Genomic DNA, 13,589 nt, shown 5'->3' on the forward strand with positions numbered 1-13,589 from the left:
ATGAAAAAACGTGTTTAGTTGGTTAATGGAATTGAATCACCAATTACCATGTCTATTTCATTTCCTCTAAAACACCTCATATTTATTCCACCCACCCCCATGTTTTTTTCATTCCATCCTTATTTCACACTATATTACCTCCACCACCCTCTCACCACTACTACCCATTGCCCTCTCACCACCAACACCCGCCTTCGCCACTACCTATCATCACCGCCACCACCAACCATCACTCCCATCCATCACCACCATCACCCCCCGCTTACCACCACCACCACCCACCACCAACAATCGCTCTTGCCGCCCACCACCTACCACCACCACCCACCAACAACAATCCATCAACAATCGCTCTTGCCGCCCACCGCCACCGCCTCCGCCACCAACACCCGCCTCCGCCACTACCTATCATTACCGCCACCACCAACCATCACTCCCATCCATCACCACCACCACCTGCATACAACCACCATCCCACCGCCACTCACTACCATTTTTATTTTATTCTGGCTTTTTCTAGCTTACCAAAAAATAAAAACTAATAATTCATGTCACTCTCACATGGTAACCAAACATGTCAATGAAATGGTAATGATTAATTACATTAGACTATGTGTAGTGGAGAGGCTACAAATTGGGCGAATTGCGACACATGGTGCTCAGTCAGCAAATTGTAGGAATTTGTTTTTTGGGTGTAATGGTGTTGTAGCCCCCTCCAGTGCCACGTCACCATTTTTTATTATTTTCTTTTAATAATTAAACTAAACAAATAAAAACCCATTAAATTAATAATTAAATAAAAAGACATTAAAATTAAAAAAGAAACACTAAAAAATACATAACAAAAAAAAACTAATATCCATAATATTCGTGCATTTTTCAACTCATCGTCGTTGCAATAATGCAGCCTCTTCGTGTAATCCGACCGCTTTGAGGGATTCGTATTCTTTACTCATTTCCCGCAATTTCAACATAGCGACAATCTTTTTTTGTTGTTTGTTGGTTTATCTCATGGTAGCGGTGAGTTCCACCGCAATCTTTTCGTGTTGTTTGATGGTTTCTCTAATGGTAGCGGTGAGATCCACGACATGGGTTTCGAAAGAAGGGAATGGGTGTTTCGGTTGGTTCGGGTTGTTTCCAAGATTCATTTTTGTTGTATTTTTGAAGAACTTGGTTATGTGTAGTGTATGAAATGTATGAGTTTGGAGAAGAAGGGTATATGTGTGTGTATATATATATATATATTGTTTAAATTAAATTTGTTTTTTTTTTAAATTTTGACCATTCCCAACGGTTAAATTATTTTTTTATTATTATTTTCCAACATAGCACGGCGACAAAAGGTATTCGCCCCCCCCCCCCCCCCCCCATCGCCCCACATTTTGGCCGGGGGGCAGTGTTCTCGCCCAAAAGTCGCCCAAGGCCATCGCCCACTATGGGTGGCCTTACTTCGTCCATATCATTCCCTCACTCATTCCATTCTATTGCTTATTCCATTATCCTATATCAAATAGATCCTAGTTTCTACAATGTGTCATCTGACAAGAAGTTATTATTTACGATTTTTTTATTTATATTAATAGAATACTCTATATTATTATTTCTTTTTCATTAAAAAATGTCACATTGTTCCCATTGTCCACAGTCACAACATGTTTGTACGTGTGCATGCTCTCACTTATTTATTTATCTTTCTTTACTAAGAAAACAATATTTAAGAAAGACTTATATTTCTTTTAAGTTTATACTTCATCTTATGTGTGTAAGTTCCCACCCATTGCTTGAGTTATGAGTACAATGATTTATTTTTAGCTAAATAGAAATGACTATGAGTTAACTTATAATTTATTTACGGTTCCTCACCTATTTATCTTAATCTTATCCATGAACAAAACCTCAAACATTTTTTAGCGTCATTGAAGGCTTACTTGACAGGAGTTTTTAACCACATATCATGCCAAAAATATTATCTTTATCCATAAACCACAAGACGTTGTTCTTTTCATTCCCTTTTCTTTCGGGCTTTCAATTCATCTTAACTCTAATTTTGAACAAAACATTGTTTGTTACTATTTACGAAGCTCTCATCCGGGAGAACGTAAGTGGAAATAAATAATAATTATATTTAGTTGTGTACAAAGTTGGTGGAAAAAATAACAGTAAAAAACTCGTTTTACACTGTTTTTTCATGAGACAGTATATAGACAAAGTTGCTTAAACCTGAGTGGTAGTCTTTTTGAACCTTTCTCCAAAGGTCCATGTGTTGGTTCTTCCAACAGGGGCATCCACATATAGGGATAGTAGAAGAACCTCAATTTGACAAGATGTGTACGAGATATGGTCGTGCCTTGCTATAGTTTTTTTCACAAGTTTTCGAGGTGTATAGTATTAGTATATACCCATTTAATTACTGTAATCGATTCATACATTCACCAAAATGAAATATATTATTTTAAAACACATAATCTTCGAAAGATATTTTATAATCTTTTTCAGTTGTACGAAACTTGAAGTTATAAAAAGCTTAAACGCAATATAAATGCAGATGATTTTCTAATGAATAAAACCCTTCGTATGAGTTTAAGATCGGGTTTTGGTTAATAGAAATTGCAACAAGTAATGTGCAAGGGGTCACAAGTACTTGATATGATAGGTGTATAACACATTTGGTCCGTCCATATAAGACTTGAATGAACAAGGCAAGATATTTGATCGTTCCCTATGATTCCAAAAACCATATATATGAATTCCACCTTAGCTAAACTACTTTATTATTAAATAAATCAAACTGAAAACTACATTTGTGTCACACATGTGACATATCAGTATCCCTTGATTCCATTTCATAATGAGTGCTGACTGGTTTTCCACTATAACCATATATCCCGCTAGAATCTTTAAAGTTTATAAATGCATTTGTATAACAAGATAAAATAATAAAATAAAAAGTTATAGTTTTGAAACATCTTAATGGGTTTCAATACACAAATCACATCCGTTATTAGACCATATAACGCCTTGTATAGTTGGGTGATTTTGAGTGAAAATCGCTCTTCACATTAGAGGTGTACAAAAAATCGGAAAAACCTACCTGAAATTGAAAAAACCGAGTAATCCAAACCGAAACAAAAATCGACGGTTTGGTTTCATGTTTTTGTAAAAACCGCACTAACGGTTCGGTTTTGCATGTAAAAAAACCGGAAAAACCTAACCGAACCGAATTCCTAATTTTTTTATATTTTATATTAAGTAATTTATAAGATTCATTATTTTGTATATATTTTAAAATAAAATTTTTGTTTTTTTTAATAAATATGTAACTCAAATATTTTTTTATTAAATGTATAATTGTATATTATTTTACAATTAACAAAAATCTTTATACCTAAATTCATTATTTTTTGCCAATTTTCTTTTTTTGGTATAAAATTTTCAAGCTCAAATGACAAAAGCCGAAAAAACCGAAACCAAAACGAAAACCAAAAAACTGAAACTGAAAAAACCGAAACCGGACGGTTTCAAAAACTCCAAAAACCGAAATTTTGGTTTCCAGTTTGGTTTTAACTAAAACGCATCGAACCGCACCTCGCACTCCCTACTCCATATCACTCCTAGGCAATTTTAGGACGATTTTTTTTGGGAGGGGGGGGGGGGGCTAAATACGTGTCGACGTTCAACTTGGAAATTTTGTTATCATTGAACGATTTTAGGCAATTTTAAGCTACAAACCGTTACACACTAAAATAAAATTGTCTTAACATCGACGTTACGTCACGTGTAGAAATTCACAGACCTCCACTAGTATAAATAATCTTGGTTTTGTCTTTATAAAACCCTAATAATCATCAGTTTCAACAACTGTCCTACAAACTAGTGTACGTCTGAAGCCGCCATTAACACTCAAATGGCTCATCACTTGCAGGCCACCTCATCTTCAACAAAGCCACTTGTTCCTTCTCTAAATTCAGGTGATTAATCTATCTTCACATATTCGTTACGATTGAATATTATTTGCGTTGTGATTGGTTTTGTTCGTTGGATAGACGATTGAATATTTGTTTGTTATTATAGAGTGTAAATTAGGAGGTAAAGCAAGTGAGTTTCGTGGAGTTGCATTTGTGCATCATAGCCCTAGGAATCTGTCTCAGACATTTTGTAAACCTCAAGGTACTTTTGCCTTCATCATTTTAATCATATTTCTGCATTTTCTCAAGAATTTTATTTCATAATTAATTAGGTCAATTACTTTGAGCTCCAGTATGCCTTGTCAGATATTACTATGCATTTGTTATTATTATTATTATTATTATTTATAATATAATTACATCTGTGATTCTCTTCACTGGACATATGCTAGTGTAACTATAATGTGCCCTAGAATCTACTTAATTTAATAATTTCATTCTTACTTTTTATCATGTAAACCTATCATTATTCCATAAATTCTTCATTCACTTCATTCCTTTTGTTACATACCCTAATTTTGACCGATGTTGACTCCGATGTGCAATTGCATTAACGTCCTGACACGTTTTTATAAAGTGGATTGTTTTATTAATGCTTTGTTGAAAATTGGATTGATACGGAACAGTGGGAAGTTGTTTGTCTAGTAGAATCTAGGACACATTAAGTACATCTTAACATATGCTCTGGGACACACAATCTTTATATTATATGTGTTATTCTTTAAGTTGGATCTAGGATACATTATGTGCATTTTAATATGTGTTAATGGAGCACACACACAAGTAAAATATTTGTGGGACCTAAATTAGGGGATTTGCTTGATGAATAGGAATTCAAGCAGTGTTGGCCAGTGATAAGGAAACTGATGCATCAAATGCTACCAAGGGAAGAGGTCTACGGGGCAAATTGAACAAAGTTGTTCTTGCTTACAGTGGTGGATTGGATACCTCAGTAATTGTTCCGTGGCTTAGGTAAAATGCTAAAAGCTAGACCTGTTCTTCAAAGAAAAAAAATAGGAACTTGTCTTAAACTTCTTATGATCCTCTTTTTGCTTAACGAGATGCAGAAAGTATGTTAAATTACTAACTTTTTTTTATTTGTTGCAGGGAGAATTATGGCTGTGAAGTTGTCTGCTTTACTGCAGATGTTGGTCAAGTAAGTTCTCTATAGTTAAACTGGATTTTTATTATTATGGTATTATAATCATGTTTCCATATTAACTTTAGAAGGTTGTTATCTATTTTATAGGGGATTTCAGAACTGGAAGGTTTGGAAGCAAAGGCTAAAGCAAGTGGGGCCTGCCAATTGGTGGTCAAAGATTTGACCGAAGAATTCGTGAAGGATTATGTATACCCTTGTTTACGAGCTGGTGCAGTATATGAAAGAAAGTACTTGCTAGGTACCTCAATGGCCCGACCAGTTATTGCAAAGGTAAAGCCCAAATACATATTAGAATACTCGGCCCACCAATCTTATCACCTGTAATACTAACAGGCAATGGTGGATGTGGCAAAAGAAGTTGGAGCAGATGCTGTTGCTCATGGATGCACAGGAAAGGGAAATGATCAGGCATGTTTCTAACCTTACTTTCTGGCCGGATTAATAGGATATTAGTATAACTAGTAGCAAAGGAGACTCTCGGGGTCACAACAGGAAAGACAAGTGGGCATGAGGAGTCTTGGTGGTGGAATGACGCAGTGCAAGACAAGATAAGGGACAAACAAGGATGTTTTAGGGAGCTAATGAGGTGCACGAATGAGGAGGAGCGAGTGGAATTGAGGGACAACTACAAAACGGCCAAGATAGAGGCGAAGAAGGCAGTGGCGGAAGCAAAGAAGGCGGCCTTTAAACGGATGTATGAAAGTCTACAAACAAAAGAGGGGGAACAAGCTATGTTTAAGATTGCCAAAGCCAGGGAGCGTAGAAGGCAAGATCTAGGACCGGTGAAGTTCATAAAGGATACAGATGGGCATGTACTGGTCAAGGAGCAGGACATCAAGCTAAGATGGCAAACCTACTTCCACAATCTTTTTAACAATAGGAGAGCTTATCAAGAAGAACATGACAACACAAACTTTCAACGACAACAATCGAATAACTGCTACTGCCGACGGATCACACGAGAAGAGGTGAAGGATGCACTGAGGAGGATGGGAAGGTCTAAGGCGGTTGGCCCAGACAACATACCCATCGAGGTGTGGAAGTGTCTGGGGGAGGAAGGAGTCATGTGGTTAACTACTCTGTTCAATAGTATTCTCAAATCAGGTAAGATGCCAGACCAGTGGAGGAGCAGCGTTGTAGTTCCTATCTATAAGAACAAAGGAGACGCCCAATGTTGTGGTAATTACCGAGGAATCAAACTACTAAGTCATACTATGAAGCTATGGGAAAGAGTGATTGAGGTTAGACTTAGACGAGAAACTCAGGTTATGGTCAACCAATTTGGTTTCATGCCGGGGCGTTCCACCACAGAGGCAATACACCTTATAAGAAGATTAATGGAAAAGTATAGGGAGAAGAAGCGTGATCTACATATGGTGTTTATTGACCTAGAAAAGGCCTACGACAGTGTGCCACGACAGGTGCTCTGGGAGTGCTTGGAGGGTAGAAGAGTGCCCAGGAAATACATAGAGATAATTATGGATATGTATACCAGGAGTGAAACAAGTGTCCGTGCGCCAGTGGGGAATACTGATTTCTTTCCTGTAGAGGTAGGTCTTCACCAGGGGTCAGCGTTGAGCCCGTTTCTCTTTGAAGTAGTCTTGGATGAGCTGTCAAAGTCGATTCAGGGGACTCTCCCGTGGTGCATGATGTTCGCAGACGATATTGTGTTACTTGCTGAGAAAAAACAAGATCTAAACATGAGGCTTGAGGAGTGGCGAACATCCTTAGAGACAAAAGGTTTAAAGATTAGCCGATCTAAGACGGAGTACCTCCACTGTGATTTTGGTGGGATAAACGACAATGAAGACGCACAGATCACAATTGAAGGGCAAGTGGTCCCGCAGGTAACGAAGTTCAAGTATTTAGGATCTTTTGTACAGAGCGATGGGGAATTAGACAGTGATGTGACCCACCGAGTTCAGGTAGGATGGTGTAGATGGAAAGCAGCCACAGGTATATTGTGCGACAAGAGTTTCCCGACTAAACTAAAGGGAAAATTCTATAGGGTGGCAGTTAGACCTGCAATGCTATATGGAACAGATTGTTGGGCCATCAAGAAGGCACAAGTGCGGAAGATGGAGGTAGCAGAAATGAGAATGCTACGTTGGATGTGTGGGCACACAAGGCTAGACCGAATAAGAAACGTTGTGTTTCGCGAGAGATTAGGGGTGGCGAACATAGCAGACAAGATAAGAGAGTGGAGATTGAGATGGTTTGGACATGTAAAGAGAAGACTGACGACGAATCCTGTTAGATCCATAGACAACATTACTATAGAGGGGAGGAGGGGTAGAGGACGACCGAAATTGACTTGGGATGAGAGGATTAGGCATGATTTGATAGACCTAAACCTCTCCGAGGACATGGTTGAGGATAGGAATTCGTGGAGAAGTAGAATTAAAGTTAAGGATTTTTAGAGAGAATTGAATACCTTAGGGCTTAGACTTAACTTATTTAGGTCACATACCATAATGGTATTTCCCTTACATATATTATTATTATTATTATAATTATTATTAGCTTTTATATATCTGTTAAACTGTGATCTTATTATTAATATTATTATTAATATTATTATATTTAGTAGTAGTTTTTATATAGCTGTTAAACTTTGATTTCCTTTATTTTGCTTCATACACATGTACTTAGAGCCGAGGGTCTCTCTGGAAGCCACCTCTTTATTCCTTTGGATAGAGGTACGGTGTGCCTACATCCCACCCTCCCCAGACCCTACTTATAGCTTTGCTGTCGGTGGGATTTTACTAGGTATGATTGATTGATTGATAGTTTTCCATTTTTTGTTTTGTTTTTAAATTACAGGTGCGTTTTGAGCTTACTTTCTTTTCGCTTAATCCTGATCTTCAAGTTGTGGCGCCTTGGAGGGAATGGGATATAACAGGGCGGGAAGATGCTATTGAATATGCCAAAAAACACAATGTTCCCGTTCCAGTTACAAAGAAATCTATTTATAGCCGAGACAGGAATCTATGGCATCTCAGTCACGAGGTATGTTTTCCTTTCATCTTATTATGTACAGTTGATTTGGGTTGCTTCTATTCAAATCGGTTAAATAAAATAAAGTTAGCTAATAAGTGAATAGGTTAAAAGTCATACAAAGTCTCTAATCGTAGATGTATTGTTTTTGTAATCATATTTAACGCATTACTTGTTTATAAAAGACTTGAATTTTGCACAAAAGTATTAGTGGGTCGACCCAACTCGGTCCTACTTGTGTTTACAGTTGTCAATCATGTCGGGTTGGTGGGTTGAATTGTTCAACTCGAAAACATCAACCCTAATACATGAGCACTTAAAATTGTTTAACTAGGCACGACCCGTTTAATTCATTTGTCTAAACGTGTCGAACAGGTTAAAGGGTAGTAATTAAGTTGTAAGTTGTAAACGTGGTAGTTGGGTTGTGATAAATGGGTTAAACAGGTCCTAAACGGGTTAGCGAGTCGAGTTATTTAGTTAAAAGGGTTAACCTGGACACGACCTGTTTATCTAAACGTGTCAAATGGGTTGTCGGGTAGTAATCAAGTTGTAAATGTGTTAATTGGATTGTAATAAACAGGTTAAACATGTCATAAACCGGTTAGCTGGTTACCCAATTTTGTTAGTAAGTTCAAACCCAAATACAACCCGTTTGTTATACGAGTTCGATATGACAACCCAAAACCTATTTATCTTCGTGTCGTGTCAGAAATGACTGTTTCAACCTGAACATGTTTTGCTCCAAGTGGTATTTATTATTATTACTATCATTATTATTGTTATTATTTATCTTATTTTTGGCTTTTCTGGTGTGGTTTTGAAGGGTGATATCTTGGAAGATCCTGCTAACGAGCCGAAGAAAGATATGTACATGATGTCAGTTGACCCAGAAGATGCACCCGACAAACCTGAGTAAGTTTGATTATTATTATTGTTAGTGTCATCATCTTTATGTTTGTATCATAAAGGTTGTTATTTATTCATTATGCTGAATAACTTTCTCATATTACAAATATTATTATTATTTCAGATACCTAGAAATTGGTATCGTTTCGGGACTCCCGGTTTCCATAAACGGGAAAGAACTCTCCCCGGCATCTCTACTAACCGAGCTAAATGACATTGGTGGCCGTCATGGTATCGGTCGTATCGACATGGTGGAAAACCGTTTAGTCGGAATGAAAAGCCGCGGGGTCTACGAGACCCCCGGTGGGACCATCCTAGCCGCCGCGTGCCGTGAGCTCGAGTCACTGACTCTGGACCGAGAAGCCATCCAGTTCAAAGACATCATGGCTCTTAAGTATGCTGAGCTAGTCTATGCGGGCCGGTGGTTCGACCCACTTCGTGAGTCAATGGACTCGTTCATGGAGAATATAACCAAGACCACCACGGGTTCGGTGACCCTTAAGTTGTACAAGGGTTCAGTGATTGTGGCTAGCCGGAAGAGCCTGTTTAGCTTGTATCGGGAAGATATTTCATCTTTTGAAAGCGGGCAGATTTATGATCAGGCGGATGCGGCTGGGTTCATAAGGTTGTATGGGTTGCCAATGAGGGTTCGAGCCATGCTTGAAAAGGAGAAGGGGAAACTGTGAAGGTTTGTTGGTTAGGTTCTTGTATTTGGATTGAGGGATTTTATTGGGGTTTAAGATTGAATAAATATCAGTTAGACTCTGTTTCATTATTAACTATTAAATGTTTTAAGTTATGTAATTATCATTTCTTATATCAGAACAATCTTAAAATACGAGTATGAAACAAAAATAATAAGGTTTTAGATGTCTTAGGTAAATAAACATGTTGTGTTCAAGCTTGTTTAATTAAACAGTTATGTTTAGGATAAGTGGCGAAGCTAGAAATCTTTTCCTATGAGTTTGAAATTTTTCGGTATTCGACTTATTTTTTGTGTCAAATTTTTCGGGTCAGGATGGTTCCGGTAGGTCATTAGGCCAAATAATTAAAACACAATATCACTATCATATCAAAAATACATCGTCAACATTAAATAATATACAATGTCATATTTAATTAAAAAAATTATTACATGTTATAATTGTTCCTTACATGTTTTCATGTTTTAAAAACGATTCATAACATCTTCGATCACGACTTTAGAAAAGAACTCATTTTTAGTGTAAAAAGTGCAAGCGTCATTCCCTCACGTGTTGATTATTGACACGACGTACAACACAAACGAATACAAGTTGCCGCCTGTACCAATCGTTGGTGTAGCTTCGACCGGCAAGACGATTACGATTGCGTTGTCTTCTATATCGAAAGAGACGGAGGATAACTTTATATGGGTGTTTGACCTTACTCTACCACGGTTTGCAGTTGCACTTGGGTTCTACACCGAAGATGAGACGTACAACACATATGAATACAAGTTGCCGCTTGTACAAAATATTATATTTATAGCAATTATATTTCAAAAGCTTAGATAACTCATATATGTGTCAACAATGGATTGCAATACCACATCTAAAAATTCGTTACCCCGAAGCGCTCATGTTGTGCGTAGGTTGTTATGTATGAAGCAAAATATTTACTTTTGAGTTACGTGTTTTATTTTGCAACCAACTCGGGTGTTATTTTTAATATTTTGTAATTTTACAATTGAAAAAAAAGGCGTTATACGAGTCAAATAGACCCTATACAAGTCGTATAGCCCTATACGAGCCGTATAGGGGCTATACGATACAAAAGAATAAAACATGACACTCCTGATTGAAAATTACTTGACTATGCACTTATACGACTCTTATAAGCTCTCCTGGTATTTGAATAACCTACCTGGTGTGTGTATAACCCAAGGCTTACCTAAATAGGCCAACCCGTCAATACTTGTAACCCATTTATTGTAATTCATCAATCCATTTAACATGTTTATCTAGGCCTCCAAAAGCATAGATTAAATATTTGTTTTCACCAACGGGTACACATGTACAATCTTGCCATGCTTATTGTTAAGCTACACCTTTTAACACATATAAGTCTTTTTACTAAAATATGGTGAGGATTGATTGATTTATCTGCTTTCTTTGTTCATATGGGTGTTAATGAGTTGTCGGCGGCCAGTCAAATTCGACATGAAGCTGAAAGTATGACATAATACGACATGAACCTGAAAATAGTGTCGACAAATGAACTCAAACACAACACAGTTTTCGAGATAACAAGACGCTTTAAATTAACTTGAGCATATAGATAAAAAATTATAAAACTAACAACAAAACATGCAAATGCATATATTGCATATAAACTTCAAAACTTCATGTTCATTTCTATTGTATCTTTAAAATTATGACATTAAATACTAACCTATAATAAATTATGACGTAAAATGTATAGTTTAAAAATTCATGAAAATTAACGGGCAAACACATTTGACACTAACCCGAACCCATTTAAACTAAACCTAAACATGTGTTTTTCCATGTTAGGTTCATTTCGTGCATGAATTTCATAGTCTCAACTTCAAAAACTTGAGATGTTTTTGGACCTTTTGGTATGGCATTTTTTTTTTCTCATTTCTTGAGACCGTGAATGCTATTGTAAATTTTTGTGGTTATCGATTAAGTTTTTCTTTATATTCTGCAAGCCCTTGCCCCTGGATCTGGAAAATGAATATCAAAACCGTCAAAATAAAAGTTTTAAGTTTTAACAAATCAAGCTTTTACAAATTTGTTCCACTTTTAATGTGATCTACTTGAAGTCTATAAAACTCAAAATATAATGAGTCCAAACCAGTTGAACACGTTTTAAGTTTTCCAAACCACATATTTCACGGTCGAGATGAACCTATACAATGAATTAACCGGTATCGACATACAACATATTCTAAGCATTCAAGCTAAGTTTTAGTTGTTCATATAGGATTTTTAACATGTATGGATGTAAAACAGAAGCAAAAAACATAGGTTTTTTTAACATGTACTGATGTAAGTAAAAAAAAAACAAAAAACTTTTTACTCGGTGTTGGTTGGAGCCCTTCCATTTCGGACTCTCCAAAAATAGGCGTATGCCACAATAAACAGCGAGCACACAGTATTCTTTAGTAAAAGGCGAAAGAATAATTCGCTTTGTGCTCACTGCATGGCTGCGTGGTTTTCAAACCCTACACCTGCTCCTTTAAATACTGAGGTCAACCCATTTGGTTTCTTTACTTGGCCGATGTGGGACGGAGCCCAGACCCAACTGTTTGTTTTTTTTTTCTAATGTCACAGTTCCACCTCCTTTGTGGGTTTCATAATCATGAAAACAAAATCAATTAGAAGAGCAGTTAGACTCATTCGATGTTTCCTTGTAATAGAAAGAATTCTTTTGTCATGAGGACTAGAAGTGAAGCATTAAGTGCTTTACAAGATGATGTTGGGATAAAGCCTCTAATTTCTAGTATATCATCCTATTGACCGACATGTCTTGCGGTCCCTTGCCTGTCAGTCAGGCGACATCCCAGTGAATCTTCTTGTCATTTGTCAGGTCGCATATCTTCATGCATTAAATGTGTAGGTGTAGTCCGCCCTGTCTTTGCTATGATTCTGCATGTTTGATTACGCTCTTCTTATCTCCAACAGAAAGTATTTACCTCCGGTGATCAGTATAAAATGGTTGTGCGGGCATCATGTGTGTATAGCCCAGCCATACAGGCTGACCGTTTCATCTGTCTTCTACTTATAATCTCTGGGTGATCCGGAAATGAAGTCCCTGGTCCGTTCTTACACAGGGCAGGACTTAGGACTTGGTTATGGTTCCGGTTTTACCATATCTCAATTCCCATCAATTAGGCCTCGACACTTAGAGGTGCACAAATCGGTTTTTTTGAAAAAACCGGTTCGGTTTTTAACCGGACCGGTTTTTTTTATCCAGAAAAAAACCGGTTCGGTTAATAACCGGACCGGTTATTAACCGGTTATTATTGCTGAAAACTCAAACCGGCCAAACCGGTTTGGACCGGTTTAGAAACCGGTTAGAACCGGTTATTAAACCGGTTTTTTTATAACCGGTTTTTAAAAACCGGTCTAACCGGTTAACCGGTTTTTTTTTTTTTTTTTTTTTTTTTTTTTTTTTTTTTTTTTTTTTTTTTTGCTTTAGGGTTTAGGGTTTCGTTGTTAGCATTCTTTGCTTGGAAGATTAAAAACACATAACTTTCATTTATAGCTTTTACATTAAAAATACAAACATTAAATCGTTATCGCATATTCGTAACTCAAAAATACAAACATTAAAGAATGTTTAGACACGATTACATTAACAAGTTGATGTTTGTTACTCATTTTCTTCGCTACCCGATCCCGAGCTATTCCTTAGGTAATCGTCGTACGCGGCTTCTTCATCGGTCATTGGTTGAGTGTGTCCTTGATTGACCTCGTCTTCATACAAGGCCGCCTCATAGTCCATTTCCCCCTCGAGTGAGCGTTGATGTTGTGCCCTGTCTAAAGAGTCCAAGTAATCCTTGTAGCAAATCG

The 13,589-nt window shown here is 37.1% G+C and overlaps 1 protein-coding gene and 1 non-coding gene across 3 annotated transcripts; one reads left to right on the forward strand and one right to left on the reverse strand.

Annotated features, from left to right (window-relative positions):
* Positions 1 to 3,858: 3,858 nt before the first annotated feature.
* LOC143538257 (argininosuccinate synthase, chloroplastic-like) lies at positions 3,859 to 9,800 on the forward strand. Of its 2 annotated transcripts, XM_077031853.1 has the most exons (9): positions 3,859 to 3,968; positions 4,072 to 4,167; positions 4,796 to 4,937; positions 5,073 to 5,121; positions 5,215 to 5,397; positions 5,461 to 5,535; positions 7,951 to 8,136; positions 8,948 to 9,036; positions 9,155 to 9,800. In XM_077031853.1, the coding sequence occupies exons 1-9, from the start codon at positions 3,905 to 3,907 to the stop codon at positions 9,714 to 9,716; spliced, it is 1,446 nt and encodes a 481-aa protein (XP_076887968.1). In that variant the 5' UTR covers positions 3,859 to 3,904; the 3' UTR covers positions 9,717 to 9,800. The 2 variants fall into 2 exon arrangements, with proteins under 2 accessions (XP_076887968.1, XP_076887969.1); XM_077031854.1 differs by lacking the exon at positions 4,072 to 4,167 and having other exon boundaries at positions 3,876 to 3,968.
* Positions 9,801 to 12,106: 2,306 nt separating this feature from the next.
* Positions 12,107 to 12,222, reverse strand: LOC143538260 (U5 spliceosomal RNA). The gene has a single exon (XR_013136216.1). It is a non-coding gene; the product is annotated as a U5 spliceosomal RNA (small nuclear RNA).
* Between the last annotated feature and the right edge of the window lie 1,367 nt (positions 12,223 to 13,589).

Source organism: Bidens hawaiensis, unplaced genomic scaffold (assembly GCF_021521415.1).
Source record: "Bidens hawaiensis isolate Kalapana, Puna unplaced genomic scaffold, B.hawaiensis_p1.1 tig00011541_1, whole genome shotgun sequence".
Classification (NCBI taxonomy): Eukaryota; Viridiplantae; Streptophyta; class Magnoliopsida; order Asterales; family Asteraceae; genus Bidens; species Bidens hawaiensis.

What these genes read in the sequence shown, in the direction of transcription:
- LOC143538257 (XM_077031853.1), top strand. Translation starts at nt 3,905, where the DNA reads ATGGCTCATCACTTGCAGGCCACCTCATCTTCAACAAAGCCACTTGTT. An exon ending in GACATTTTGTAAACCTCAAG is followed by an intron (nt 4,168 to 4,795) that starts GTACTTTTGCCT and finishes CTTGATGAATAG; the next exon opens with GAATTCAAGCAGTGTTGGCC. An exon ending in TTACTGCAGATGTTGGTCAA is followed by an intron (nt 5,122 to 5,214) that starts GTAAGTTCTCTA and finishes TCTATTTTATAG; the next exon opens with GGGATTTCAGAACTGGAAGG.